This window comes from Hemiscyllium ocellatum, chromosome 24, assembly GCF_020745735.1.
Source record: "Hemiscyllium ocellatum isolate sHemOce1 chromosome 24, sHemOce1.pat.X.cur, whole genome shotgun sequence".
Taxonomy (NCBI): domain Eukaryota; kingdom Metazoa; phylum Chordata; class Chondrichthyes; order Orectolobiformes; family Hemiscylliidae; genus Hemiscyllium; species Hemiscyllium ocellatum.
The window spans coordinates 47,336,048-47,350,562 of NC_083424.1; the positions used below are offsets into that span (position 1 = coordinate 47,336,048).

The 14,515-nt window shown below is 42.2% G+C and overlaps 1 protein-coding gene across 5 annotated transcripts in view; it reads right to left on the bottom strand.

Annotated features, from left to right (window-relative positions):
• The window catches only part of LOC132827185 (oxysterol-binding protein 2-like), a 345,989-nt gene that overhangs the window by 92,949 nt on the left and 238,525 nt on the right, over positions 1 to 14,515 (bottom strand). For all 5 annotated transcript variants that reach the window (XM_060843759.1, XM_060843758.1, XM_060843757.1 and 2 more), the window contains one exon: positions 102 to 300. In XM_060843759.1, the coding sequence (XP_060699742.1) occupies positions 102 to 300 (199 nt within the window). The remainder of the gene's footprint in view (positions 1 to 101; positions 301 to 14,515) is intronic.

Consider the following 14,515-nt stretch of genomic DNA (forward strand, 5'->3'; position numbering starts at 1 on the left):
CAACAAAAATCACGTGTGCAATGTCACTTTATTATGGATTACTCATTCACCATACATGTGGTATCTCAGGGCAATGACGACCTTTAACAATCCTGGCTTACCTTTACTAGCGCTGGAAACCTCTGTGGAGCTTGTTTGCAGTGCGGGTGCTCCACGGCAGGCTCGCTCCAAGCTGTTGTGCTGCTTGGCTAGTTGTTCAATTGTCTCCTCCAGGCGGATGCGCTGCTCACGCTCGTATTGCAGAGCACGCTGCCATTTGCGACTGTGGGTCTCTGCTAAATCCAGAAAATCACGGCAGGCCTGGGGACAGATGGCACCAGAAGTGAGTAGTGGATCAGCAAAAGAGGATGATGAAAAATCTCCACAACTTTCACCTCACTACCCACCCTCTGCAGAGCTAGTAAATGTCAGGTGACCGCAGGTAAGCTGACAATGGTTTTCTCGTTTTTGACTGTGATGGATGGGTAACCATGGAGAGGATTTGTTTGTATTTTTTTCAACAAATGCTGGATGCACAGGAAATAGAACTGGCAGCTTGGGTCCTTGGCAAATGTACCATACTTTCAGCTCCAGATGCAAACACACACACACACACACACAGAAGGCTATGGGACTGGTGGAGGTGGTAGTGTATTTTTGGTGATAGACCCCCCATGGGCTAATCGGCCTCTTCTGTACTGCATGGTTCTATGAAATAAAAACTTATCCTTGTCCTTTAAACATACAGAAGGGCACTAGAATTAAACAATAGCACTCCCTGCCTTCCACCACACCCTTCACAGGAATCACGAGGTGTGTGGTGGGATGCTTGTTTATTCTGATTCCATTGCAATTCCACAGCTTTCCCCTCAATATTATGGTGCAAGAATGCAGCAAATCTCTACAAGTTGTCAGGCCTCAATGCATCGTGCTTCATTTATTTGCTCTCCAGGCGTCAGTGATTTAGATCATGCTCATCCTCTCGATACTGAGAAGGCAGTGTTGAACTCTTTAAACTGCTGTGGTGATGCTGCTTCCCCACTGTTATTCAGAGAGACCCGAGAGATTAATCTGTTGACAAAAGAATGGTAAGCTGTATCCAAGACAGACCATTCTACAAAATCCACTTCAGACAAACTTATTGGTCACTCACCACCCCCGCCAAGAAAACTATTCTTAAACTCCATTCCTTTTTAGCTGAAGGCCAAAATTCCATTTGCCTTCCCTAACGTTCTGAACTTGGCTAACGTTTGAAAGTGGAGGCACAGATGTGGAGATCTTAAGTGTGAGGTAGATAGTTCACTCATTGGCATGTACAGCACAGAAGGAGGCCATTGGCCCATTGTGACTTCACCGGTCAAAAGAATCTGACTACACTAATTTCATTTTCCTTTCCAACTCTTGGCTCATTGGCCAGGAGCATATGGCAAAACAAGTGAACATTTAAATAGTGCTTCAACATTATGGAAATTTCTAACTCAACTATCTTATCAGGCAGTAGTTCCAGACCCCTACCACTCTCTAAGTCAGGGATATAATTAAGAAGCTCCGAGGAGAGATGAAAATTGATAGGATGGTAAATAGCAAAGAGGATAGCTGTAAAATGTTGGCGGATATCAATGGACAGGTCAGCTGGGTAGAGCAGTAGCTAATGGAAATCAAGCTGGTAAAAGGTGCGAGTTACTGTACTTGGGAGGGCAAGGGATTACATTGTGATTGGTAGGACCCTGGACAGTCCCGATGATCAGAGTGACCTTGGTGTATAAATCCTCTGATCCACATGGACCACTTGGCTTTGTGTTAATTTATTTGCTCTTGTATTATGGTAGAATTGTGTACTGATTGGATCATAAATTCTTCCGGTCACCTTCTAATTTTTTCATTAGATTAGATTTTAAAAGTTTCATTTTCCCTCACTGTAAGATGGTATAAATATAACTTTAAAAACAGTTTTGGGACATATGTCTCACCTTTTAACTGTTTAAAACAACATGTACTGTCATTCTAAGATGTGAAACAATCTACACAGTTAACTCATTCCTCAATGAATTCTGAAACGACAAAAAGAATAAACTTGCAGTTATCTATCACCTTTCACATCCTCAAGGATATCCCAAAGTAATTTCAAGCCAATTATTACTTTATTGAACAGACACAACAGGTAACTCTCATGCAGCAAAAGGCAACAACAGCATACAGTTAAACAAAAGCAGAAAAATACAAGATTGGTTGGAAGCTCAAAATTAAAACTGAAAATGCTGGAAACTCTCAGCAAGTCTGGCAGATTCAGGAGAGAAGAGAGAGTTAATATTCCATGATGAAAGTTCATGGATCTGAAAAGTTAGACCCAGTTCTCTCTTCGTAGATGATGCCAAATCTGCTAAATGACCAGTGATCTGTTTACGATAGCATTTCTTGCAGGACAGATTTTGCTAGTTATTATTTCGATGCATCAAAGATTGGGCAATCTCTCCTAGCTACATTAACCAAATATAAAACATTCCCATCTAAATAAACTGCATCATTTGGGGAAGAGCCCAAAACAAATTTGGAATATCACAACTTCTGCCATCTATTTATGTCAAATCCATGTTTACTGTTCCTTACAGATATTTCTATCCATGTGGCCAGATCAGCATCATGACTTAACCTTCGCAACATACAGCATGCAGTATCAACAGAGCTTTGCACAATTTGCCCATATGTAAACTCTTCACAGGGGGCAGCCAACTGTTAAACTGCAAAGGAAGAACTTCGAAATTTCACCGCCAAAGGTGAAGTTCAGACTCAACAACTTGTGCTATTCACCTGGGAACTAAGGCACTATTTGGAGAAGACTCCAAGGATCCCAAGAGTTTACGAATCATCGCATTCCATACAGAACTTGATAAGCTACTTGTACCTTTAGCCTGAAAGTCAGTTTGTGACACATTTGTCAAACACTTTAAAGGATATAACCAATACCATGTCAACAACTTTAGCTAAAGGCCGTTTCAATGAACCCAGGATTTCCTAAAGAAAGATTTCTTCAGCACCACTCAACACTATTATTGACTGGAAAATACTGGTGAAAGACCAGGCTGACTGTCAAAGTAACAGAGTAGGAGAGAGGTAGATTAAAATGCACTGATGATCAGACATGGCCTGCCCATAGACTATGAGGGAAGGAATGGAGGGAGCAAAACATTCCACCGTTTTCAGGTTCAACTCAGGATCTGATGAGTTTTCCTCAAGAGTAGCAACATGACAGATCAATAGGGATTGAGGTTTGACCTCAGAATCTCACTTTGCTGGTCTCAATGTTGGCGGTGGGAAGTGATAGGAATAATCTTGGCACTCCTGACTTTTGAAAATCACCAACCTTCTTGTTGCTGGCACTATTCACAGATTCCAACTGGAAACATCTATAAGTAGGTATTGTTTCACAAACAATGCAGAAAGCTCATCACATTGTTGTGCATTTTTTTTTTATACATGTATTGTCACCATGGCGAATTATACTCCAAATGTCAGCACCCTTAAATGGTGCAAATGGCTGCAATTAGCAAGAAGCTCCAGTGGACAGTTTGTGTCAGTCCAGCACAGTTGGTTGGGTGGCTGGTTTGCAAGGTAAAGTGATACAGTAGACAATAGGTGCAGGAGTAGGCCATTCGACCCATCGAGCCAGCACCACCATTCATTACGATCATGGCTGATCATCAATTCCTGCCTTCTCAGCCTCCTCACTTGCCAGAGATGTGGTGACCCTCAAGGTGAAACTCTTCACCAGCTGTCTTGCTCTAATTTTTTTTTAAGATTCGATTACTTAGTGTGGAAACAGGCCCTTCGGCCCAAAAAATCCACACCGACCCGCTGAAGCGCAACCCACTCAAATCCATTCCCCTACATTTAGCCCTTCACCTAACACTATGGGCAATTTAGCATGGCCAATTCACCTAACCTGCACATTTTTGGACTGTGGGAGGAAACCGGAGCACCCGGAGGAAACCCACGCAGACATGGGGAGTACTCCACGCAGTCAGTCACCTCAGGCGGGAATTGAACTCAGGTCTCTGGCGCTGTGAGGCAGCGGTGCTAACCACTGTGCCACCGTGCTGCCCGTAAATGAGACAGCTGCCCCCTGGTGTTTACTTTGGTGGGTTAGTGGATGTGTAATCTTTTGTTTTTTTACCTTTCAGCTTTTATCAAACCACCCACCCAGTACAGGTTAGCTGGAAAACTAAAAGCACCATATTAGAAAATGAATTGTGTCAGTAGAATAATGATTGGACAGGTACGATGTCCAGAAAGGTTTTCAGTAACTGGCTGGGGAATTCACCTCGAGCAGAAAGAGGAATTTTCAGCACCAGTGACAGTGCCATGTTAAATTTCAGCTCACGTCTGGTGCACTTCTTTGACTACCATAGTAAAGACATTAGCAATAGGTTTGCCCAAAAATAAATACACCATTTCCTGCCATCAAACCACAAACTGTTCCAATTTGGAAACTTCTTCATTGTCACTGTGTTAAAATCCTGCATTTTCCTCCCTAATGTCATTGTGGCTTTCCCTACACCCAACGGATGGCAGCAGTTTAAGGCAGCTCACTACCACTTTCTCAGGGGCAACGTGGATAGACAATAAATATTGATCCAACCAGAACCACCCACATCCCATGAATAGATCAAAAAAGTACCCCCATGTAGCTTGGCTGAATTGAGCTAGCAACTTGAAACCAGAAATATCAACAATGTGCTACCTTCACAACCAAACATACTATGGCCTTTGATACTGTGCTGAGACCTGAATTTACTGATGCTCAATAAAATCTGACAACTGTCTCCTCAAGAGCAGTGGATCTTCAGAACAAACAGAACATTTCCAAATACTTATGAGTGAAGAATTAATTCAATAGTATAATCCAAACAGGAAATATTGATTTTGCATTAAATCAATCATTTTGATTAATCAGCTTTGCATAATATGCTACTGGCTCTAGATGATGCATAATGATGATGCTATTGTAGCATTTGCAAAACAGGTATACATTAAAAATTTGGGGCAGCATGGTGGCACAGTGGTTAGCATTGCTGTTTCACAGCACCAGAGACCTGGGTTCAATCCCCGCCACAGGCAACAGCCTGTGTGGAGTTTGCACGTTCTCCCTGTGTCTGCGTGGTGCTCCGCGTGCACCGGTTTCCTCCCACAGTCCAAAGATGTGCAGGTTAGGTGAATTGGCCGTGCTAAATTGCCCGTGGTGTTGGGTGAAGGGGTAAACGTAAGGGAATGGGTCTGGGTGGGTTGCTCTTCGGAGGGTCGGTGTGGACTTGTTGGGCCGAAGGGCCTGTTTCCACACTAAGTAATCTAAAACCATATTAACTGTACAATTTAAACCTTGATCAGAAATCTCAAAATGGAAGGAAGGAAGGAAGGTAACTGAGCCTGCTTCATCAAATTTGTCAACACAGAGGAAAAGGACTGCAATTGGCAGTAATTTTGAGTTGAAAAAGGTTTAGTTCATCAGAATCCTGTATGTTGTAAGTGAAAGGAAAGGCATTTAGTCCATTGTGACCAATCATGTATGCTTAGATAAAGCTAGAATCCATACACAGGGCCGGTATTAGGCATTACAATGAGTGTGAGTGTAACAATTTTAAATGGGCTGGCAGGCTAGTGCCAGATTGAGTTGAGAGTCATAAGGCCGTCGTCGTTGAATTGCACTGCACATCAGTTTAACGTCAGTCAATCACAGTGCTGCAGCCTCTGCTCCTCTCCTGACCTGACCCTCACTAACAAACTAACCAGCTTATGGCTATTAACAGAGATCACTTTCACATTACATTCCCTACAGTGTGGAAACAAGCCATTTGGCCCAACAAATCCACAATCGACCATCCAAAGAGGAATCCACCCAGACCCATTTCCCTACATTTACCCCTAACTAATGCACCTAACATAATGGGCAATTTAGTGTGGCCAATCCACCTAACCTGCACATCCTTGGACTGTGGGAGGAAACCCACACAGACATGGAAAGAATGTGCAAACTCCACGCAGATAGTTAAATGTGCATACTCCACAGAAATAGTTAAAACAAAGTTTGATCATGAAGTGGATGACAGAGTTTCATTCGACATCACAGTATACAAAACAACAGAATATGGTTCAATTCACCTTTCATTCAGTATGAAACAATTATTATACACTTACTTGTCTTGTCAAATATTCTTCAGTTGTTGTCAAAATCACTAAACAAGGAGACAAACTAATACTGGGCTGTTAACTTATTGCTGGTGTTGTGTGATTCCACCCACTGTCATTTAGATCCAAACCATTGCTAATTTGTGACTTAATGAATATAACTCTAAGCAATAGCTAACCTATCAAAATGGACCCCACTGTGTAATTATTCTCTGAGCTGAGCTACATCATTCATGACATTCAGAAACACAGTGATGTCAGCACTGAGAGAGACCCACTGCATACTGATGATCCACCGTCCCAAATTCACAGCGACAGGAAAGTCAAGGCTGCTGCAACCTTCCCTAAATTTTAATATAGATCATTACTGACTTGCTCAACATGTATGTAAAAAGTGAGGTCTGCAGATGCTGGAGATCAGAGCTGAAAATGTGTTGCTGGTTAAAGCACAGCAGGTCAGGCAGCATCCAAGGAACAGGAAATTCGACGTTTCGGGCCTTCACATGTACATTCACATTATATATTTCCTATATTGTCAAAAAATCATTCCAAGATACATCACAAAAGACGTAATCAGAAAATAATGGGCACAAAACCAAAGGAAGAGGCATCTGAATGGGTGAGTGGATGTTTGGTTAATGACACTTTAAACAGTCTTAGGAGAAAGAGATAGGTGGACAAATGGATTTAGGAGGGCATTCTACAACTTGGAATCATTGAATGGTTACTGCACAGATAAAGGGCATTCAGCCCATCATGCCCATGTTAGATCTATACTAATAGACAACTCAGCTAGCCCCACTTTCCAGCTGTTTCCCAGAAGCCTCCAGGGTCTAACCAGCTGACGATATGGTCACCGAGGATCAGGTGAAAGATCTGGTGGATTCATAACAGCCAGAGTAATGTTGTCAGAAATACATTCACCATCATCTTCTCAAACAACTGATGTCCCGAGTGCAGCATTGCTGCAGTGAATGAATGATCAAACTGGCAAAGCACTTACCTTTTGTCTGTCCGCATATAATAGAAGGATTACGTTTAGGAACAGGATGACTTATTTTTTTGCCATGCACATGGCCGAGACAAATTATTGACAAGACAAACATGTACTAACTTCTATAATTATTGACATGTTTGTCTTGTCAATAATTATAAAAGTCAGTACAAGACAAATACATACTAACTTTTATAATTAGACAATAACTTCTCAAAAAAATAAAACTCTTGCAATAATAAACCAATTGATAGCATGTATCCACTGCCTAAATTCAACCTAGCAAAAAGTAAAGTTAGGGTTATCTCTACGTAAAGTGTTCAACATTTGGAATAGATTCTCTGAAACTGTAGAGGAAAACTGTAGCATTGCTTTCAAAACAATCGACTGTTGAGAAACGGTAAGGTTTGTTGGGATGAATGGGCCAAATGGCTTTTCTCATTGATAACAACCTTATAATATTGTGTATCTACATTAAATTGGTTTGCCATATGTCTAGATACTAACATACTTTCTCTACACAATACATGATGTATTTCTTATGCATACATTGCTATTAAGAGAATTGATCTTTAATGACTCAGTGTGCTGTGTGTATACAATGTTGTGATTTTAACTGGCAATTCATCTGCAGTGGGTCTGCAAACTGTACATATTAAAATCAGTTGGTTTGTTGCAATGTGTGCTTCAAATAAACTAACACATGGTTAATCAATCCCCAGTGAGTGCTTGATTATTACACATTAACAATAATATGACATGGTGAATAATGGTGGAAAACATCATGAAGAGAATTATCATGCTTGAACAATTAGCAAGCAAGTTAATTTACAGGTAAAACACATGGTTGACAGTTTTAAATTGTTCTAAAGTACATGAAATAACCCCTGACATCTTTGTTTGCTGTAAGAAAATGCTGAAAACCAGCTTGTTAGTAAGCAGACAGGTTCCTACCAAGAAGCCAGTTTAAGTCACTTTAGAAAAGGCAAGTGAGTAGCAAGCAAGGAAAAAAGTCAAAATTATACTTTCAGCATGTCCACAGATTTCCCGAGACTAAACACTAACACACTGCTTTGAAATGTTTAAGTAGTATTCTGGGTTATAGTTTCTGGATTCAGGTGCTGGTGGAATCTGCAGGCAAGGACATTGTGAAGATTGAATTATCTTCCACTCTTCATCCCAGTTCAAAACATCACTCTCAGAGTGCACTATCTAGCAACTGAATAAACAAGGAGGAATTCTATGACAATAAAATGCTGGAAACAGTCAGCAGTTCAACCAGCATCTGTGAAGAGAAACCAAGTTAAGAATTCCACACAACTGGTTAGATCTTTATGGATTTGTTGCAAAATCCACAAAACTAAAAATAAATATACATATTAAATGTAAAATAAAGTATTATTAAAAGGTCACACAACTAGAAGGCATCAGTTTAAGGTTAGAGGGGAAAGAATAAAAGGGAACCTGACAGGCAACTTTTTTTTTAAAAACAGAGGGTGGTACACCTGTGGAATGAGCTGCCAGCGGAAGTGGTTGAGGCGGGTACATGAACAACATTTAAAAAGGCATTTGGACAAATACATGGATACAAAAAGGTGTAGAAGGATATGGGCCAAGTGCAGAGAAATGAGTTTGGCATGGAGGGAGATTTTGATCAGCATGGTTGGGCCAAAGGGCTGTCTCCATGATGTAGGACTATTCAAACACCAACTTTTTCTAATCATGTGGCTCATTGAATTTGCAAGACAAATATTGTTCACTGGCCGTCACTGGCCCCAGCCATCCATCATCATCTCATGCCCCATCATCTGCAGCCCTCTCCATATTGCACACTGCTGCCAGATGATGCCTGCTAAACTGAACTTCACAGTGAACTACTGTAAAGATTGCCACTTAAAACCTTCCAAAGTAATGGCTGTGCAACAACCACAATCAGTAGATAAAATAACTCGAGAGAGGCCAGTATCCCATCACCAAGTGACCCTTTATTTACACATGAACAGTCCTTGACTTTAGTACTGCCTCAGTCCGAGTCAGCTATTAGACTGGCAGTATCTCCGACATTCCTTTCTTTTCCCTGATTTTTTCTTTTATTTACAGAACACTATTAATATATATTTGTGTTCTTCAGCCTCTGTAAGCATTGAAATACACTTATGAAGCCAAGGATGCAAAATGTGGTTCCCTCCCAGTGTCAAGGAAACTGCACTCAAAGGACTTTGTCAAGTTGCAAGTCGCAGAAAAGTCAGTCATCTACATTTGCTGTTATCCAGGGGATAAATAGGAGAGAAGAGAAAGCTCACCAATACAATGCATCATGACAGTCCAAGAAAAAAAAATGAAATGTTCACTGTCCCATATGGTCGGAGTGGTTCAATGTGGGTAATTCAACCCAATTTTACAATACAAAGTGAGACAGACAAGTTACCTTCAAATTTTAACAATCTCACCAATCCTGCAATCGCTTCTGAAGTTATGGTTTACTTTTATCAAGAATCAAAATGAAATCAGGCTTCTAATACATCAGACTTACAGCACAACTTGAGCTAGGGAGAGTTCATAGCGTTTCAAAGTACAAATGGGAAATTATTCTCCCCCAACACTATCATCCCTCGACTTCATAAGTTCATTCACACATGCATATAAAATATTAAAAAAATGGGACAAACAAAATAAATCATTCTTATTTATCTGATTAAGTCACCACAGATAAGTTGCTAGAGTGGCTGCTAGGGGAGTTATTTACAGAGTTCTGCGACAGTCCATTTTGATCTTGTTCATTTTGGTCTTCAGTTGGGCCCCACGAATTTTTACTAATTGGATTTGTACTTTGGCTCCCGGGGTCCTTCACATTGTTGTCTTCAGATTGCCGGTTTTTCTCCAAAGTCCAGTAGCTGTACACATACGCCACTGTGACATTCCTTTTTTAAACCCTCACACTACCGCCTAACTGCAGTAGTGTTTATTTTTTTCCCCAGCACCCATGGTGTGTGTGTGTGTGTGTGTGCAGGTGTGAGACACAGCGAAAAAGACACAAGGTGCACGAATCTTTATTCAGTTTCCACCACCAGGAAGATAGGAAACACTCAAGTGGACACTCCTTTTTTTTAAATCTAATCACCCAGGGCTCCCTGATTGGGCCAGTTTAACAGCCCCAATTGGGGAATTCATTCTCTGATATCCAACTGATGATCTTGTTAATCACTACAGAAGTAAGGGCATCTGAGGTAAAAAGGAGAATTACAAAATCCAAAAATCAGTTGGTTTGAACTGGTCTAGAAATGCTACTGAAAAAAATGCAGTGGAACTATTAACCTCCAATTGTTATGTTCTTTTCCTGAGGTTTCACACACGAGATGCAATTCACACACACCAACTTCTGCAACAATTCAAGTTTAATAAAGCTTGTATAAATCTAGGTGACCCCCTTCAGCCCTCTTTGCAGGCAAGAAAGGTTGGGTCAACGTGAGGCCTTGAACAAAAAGCACATCCCCTTTATACAGGTCAGTTGGCCGTGCCTATAGATACTCTGACCACTCCCCCACAGTCATATGCCACTCAAGACAACCCCAGTCACTCACAGTTACATGTTACCCCAGATACAAGGGCAGGATGAGATCACCCTCAGAGATGATGCAAATGCTCATACTCTCATCCTGGGCAATTATACAGACGATTTCCTGACTCAGTGATTTCTCAAGACAATGCAGGTGTGACATACCTCTGGCCAGAAAGCATTTCTGCATGGAAGAGATTGAATGATAGTTTAAATTTGATAATAGTAGGGGAGTAATAGCAAATGGCTATCTAAATGAAGTGTAAATTACAATGCATAGTCATCTGCATTCTTCCATGGCTGTTGTCCCCACCCAAAGACAGTGCAGTTTAACCCTTTAATATTATATTCATGTCCAGAGAGATATTCCCATTTAATCTTTTAACATTACACACCCAGATTATAATTTACACACGTGGTAGGACAGGGCAACATAGATTGTGTGTGAGATCTTCAAACAAGACAAAGATCTGAAGGGCACTGCAGAATACAGTACAGCTCATGTTACTTCACTTCCTGAGTAATGTCTGATGGCAGGTTGGGAGCACAGTACCAACCTAGTTACCTAACTAGAGTCTCACTCCCTCTGTTGAGGACCAAGCACAGATATGACAACATACAGGAGACTACAACTAGAAACAAAGCTGGCAAAGATTGAGCAGACAGCTAGATTCTTTCACATCTCACATTCATATCCTCCTGTCAATGAGGGATTGACTAAATCTTAGTGCCTGGGGTGTTGGGTCACCCATTAAAATGGTTGCAGTAATGAGCAGACAGTCCACTGTAGCAGGTACTTTATCGCCCAGACATGATATTGACAATAACCCCCATGAATTCATTCATTTGCTCTCACATTCATGTCATCACCTAGCAAATGTCTATCCCAGCTCTCAGTCACACTAGTCTGTTTTGTCATATTGGGAGAAAGTGAGCACTGTAGATGCTGGAGATCAGAGTTGAGAGTGTGGTGATAGGAAAGTACAGCAGGAGAACTGACGTTTTGGGCATGAGCCCTTCATCAGGAATGAGCCTCGGATGCTGCCTGAACTGCTATGCTTTTCTAGCACCACAGTCTCAACTCTGCTTTGTCATATTGCTGGAGTTTTCATCACATGACCTCTGTCCTACAATGGCTCCCCACAACCAGCCAATGTTTGCTTTGTTCACTTTTTTTTGAAACTCAAACAAAAAAAGTATAAAGAAGAAAATGAGAAGGAAAGTCAGGTTTCATTTCAGACCTCAATGATTATTTTGCAGCAGTGTCCAGGAGATTAATCTTTAATTCCTGGATAAGGATTGATGATCCTATGATGAACTGAGAGAGTTCACACTGCTATCAGTTCTTGTTTGCTAAGCACCAGGCTCCTAGTTAATTGAACTGCTTCTCCTTCCACATTTGGGAGATGTTAAACATTCACTTCAAATGTAACACTGCATGGAGAAAGCTAACACAGGCAGGAAGCAGACAATGTGCAAATATGCTGTGCAAACATCTATACCAGAGATGACACTTAATTCTCAAATTCCTCAACTTACAAACAAACAACTCACAGCGAGAAAATCAAATTGAAGTCAGTGAATTTTCCATCCTGCTCCCCAAATACTCAAACATACTCACACGTGGTTACAGTATTGTCCAAGTATTGGTTAGACTGCTAAACAGGAGAATCATTATCTCTCACAGTGTTTCTTCACCTGATTCCAAGCAGAGGGATTCATAGAAAGGCAGACTTAGCTATCATTGAACCTGTGAGATCCACATCATTTACCTAGAACGCATTCTCCTCTCTCCACTTTCCATGGCCACAGATACAGAGAAAAGCCCGCTTTACGCACAGGGACACCACAGCACTCACCTTGTCCTGCTCGCTGTGCTCTCAGTCAGTTCCAAGCGGCGAAACGCTGGCTGAACATTCAGCAGCGGAACAATCATGTGACCGAGTGCTCTAATTAAGCAGAAGTGTTGCCGTGTGACAGCGAGGAAAGATATTTCAGTCTCCTGTAAGCCATCTGTCGTGTCATTAGAAGTCTCTGGCTGAGGCGAACTGTCAGTGCGTGGGTGACAACACCATGTGAGAGAGAGAGAGACAGAGACACAGGAAGCACATTTCCAGCCTGGGGCTTTACTCCTTCAAACCCCAGTCGGTGCTAATAAACTGCGGGCAGTTTCCCCTCTCCCGTATCGATCCTCAGCAACAATCTCATCTTCAGATGTGGGATTCCAGGCTGACATGTTCCCACCGAAATTCCACCCAGCAAGAGTCAATTACAGGTGGCCCACACTGAGGTACCACTCTAATGAATCCTGCACTTAAACGGCACAACATTGTGGCGAGATCTTCTTTCTCTGCACAAAGACTCTTTTTTCGAGTAACACACTTTCCTTCAAAATTTCTATCAAAGCACAGGGTGTGCCTTTCATACCAAATCGTCAACTAGCCCCTTCCGTCTCCTCCCTGTGTAGCCCAGGTCAGTCCCGGATTCAGGCGCCAGGATAAGGCAGCCAGGTTTCAGCAAAGTGCAGGCTCGGAGTTTCCTGTGGTCTGACATAACGCGGCGATTTAGACGATACATCTGATTACGCGGCGGTTACAGAGGTGTTCAGGGAAAAAAAATCTTTGTGAAAACAAAGAACTTGCTTTGCAGGGTGCTGGCAGGTGGGACTAGACTGGGTTGGGATATCCCTCGGCATGGACGGGTTGGACCGAAGGGTCTGTTTCCGTGTTGCACATCTCTATGACTCTACTGACCAGTTGATAGGAATTTTTGCAGCGCGCACTGCAAGCTGCTACACGTTTACATACACTACAATAATCCATGTGATTATGAACTCTGGAATCACTATAGTGTGGTAGCAGGCCATCCCTAGTACAAATACCTCCCTGTTTCTCCCTTGTGTTTAGCTTTGACAAAGGGTCAGTTAAAGTCCAACATCAGCTCTTTTCTCTCCATACAGATGCTGCCAGACCTGCTGAGATTTTCCAGCATTTTCTCTTTTGGCCATTCGGCTCATCCAATTCCACACTGCCCCTTCGGAGACCATCAAACCCAGTCCCACCCCCTTACCTTGTCCCTGTAATCCTGCATTTTCCCTGGCTAACCCATCTAACCTGCACATCTTTGGGCTGTAGGAGGAAATCCACGCAGACACAGGGAGAATGTGCAAACTCCACACAGACACCTGAGGGTAGAATCCGAACCTGGCTCAGTGGCACTATGAGGCAGCATTGCGAACCACTGAGCCACCATGCTGCCAGGGTCTATGTTTTATTGATATTAGTTGAGGTATAAATATTGACCAAGCCACTAAGGAAATGACCCGCCCTTCTTCAAAATACTGTCATAGCAACCTGCACTTTGTCCTCAAATCTCTGAATCGGGCCTTAATGAGGCTGCACGTAAACTGGAGGAACAACACCTCACATTCCAGCTCAAGAGCTCAAAGGCCAAAGGCCTCAACATCGAGTTCACCAACTTCAAATTTTCTTCATTCCATAACCAGCTCTCCCTACCTCCTTGACCTGATATCCCTGTCCATCTTACTGTTCACCCTATTCCTGATGAAGGGCTTTTACACGAGATGTCGATTTTCCTGCTCCTCGGATGCTGCCTGACCTGCTGTGCTTTTCCAGCACCACTCTAATCTAGACTCTGATCTCCAGCATCTGCAGGACCCACTTTCGCCTACCCGTGCCACCCTTCCCACTGACCAATCACAATAAACCCCTCCCTCCATCCAACTATCACCATCCACCTTTCCACCAGCCCTACACCCCTCCCTCTATTCATTTCTGAGCTCCCTT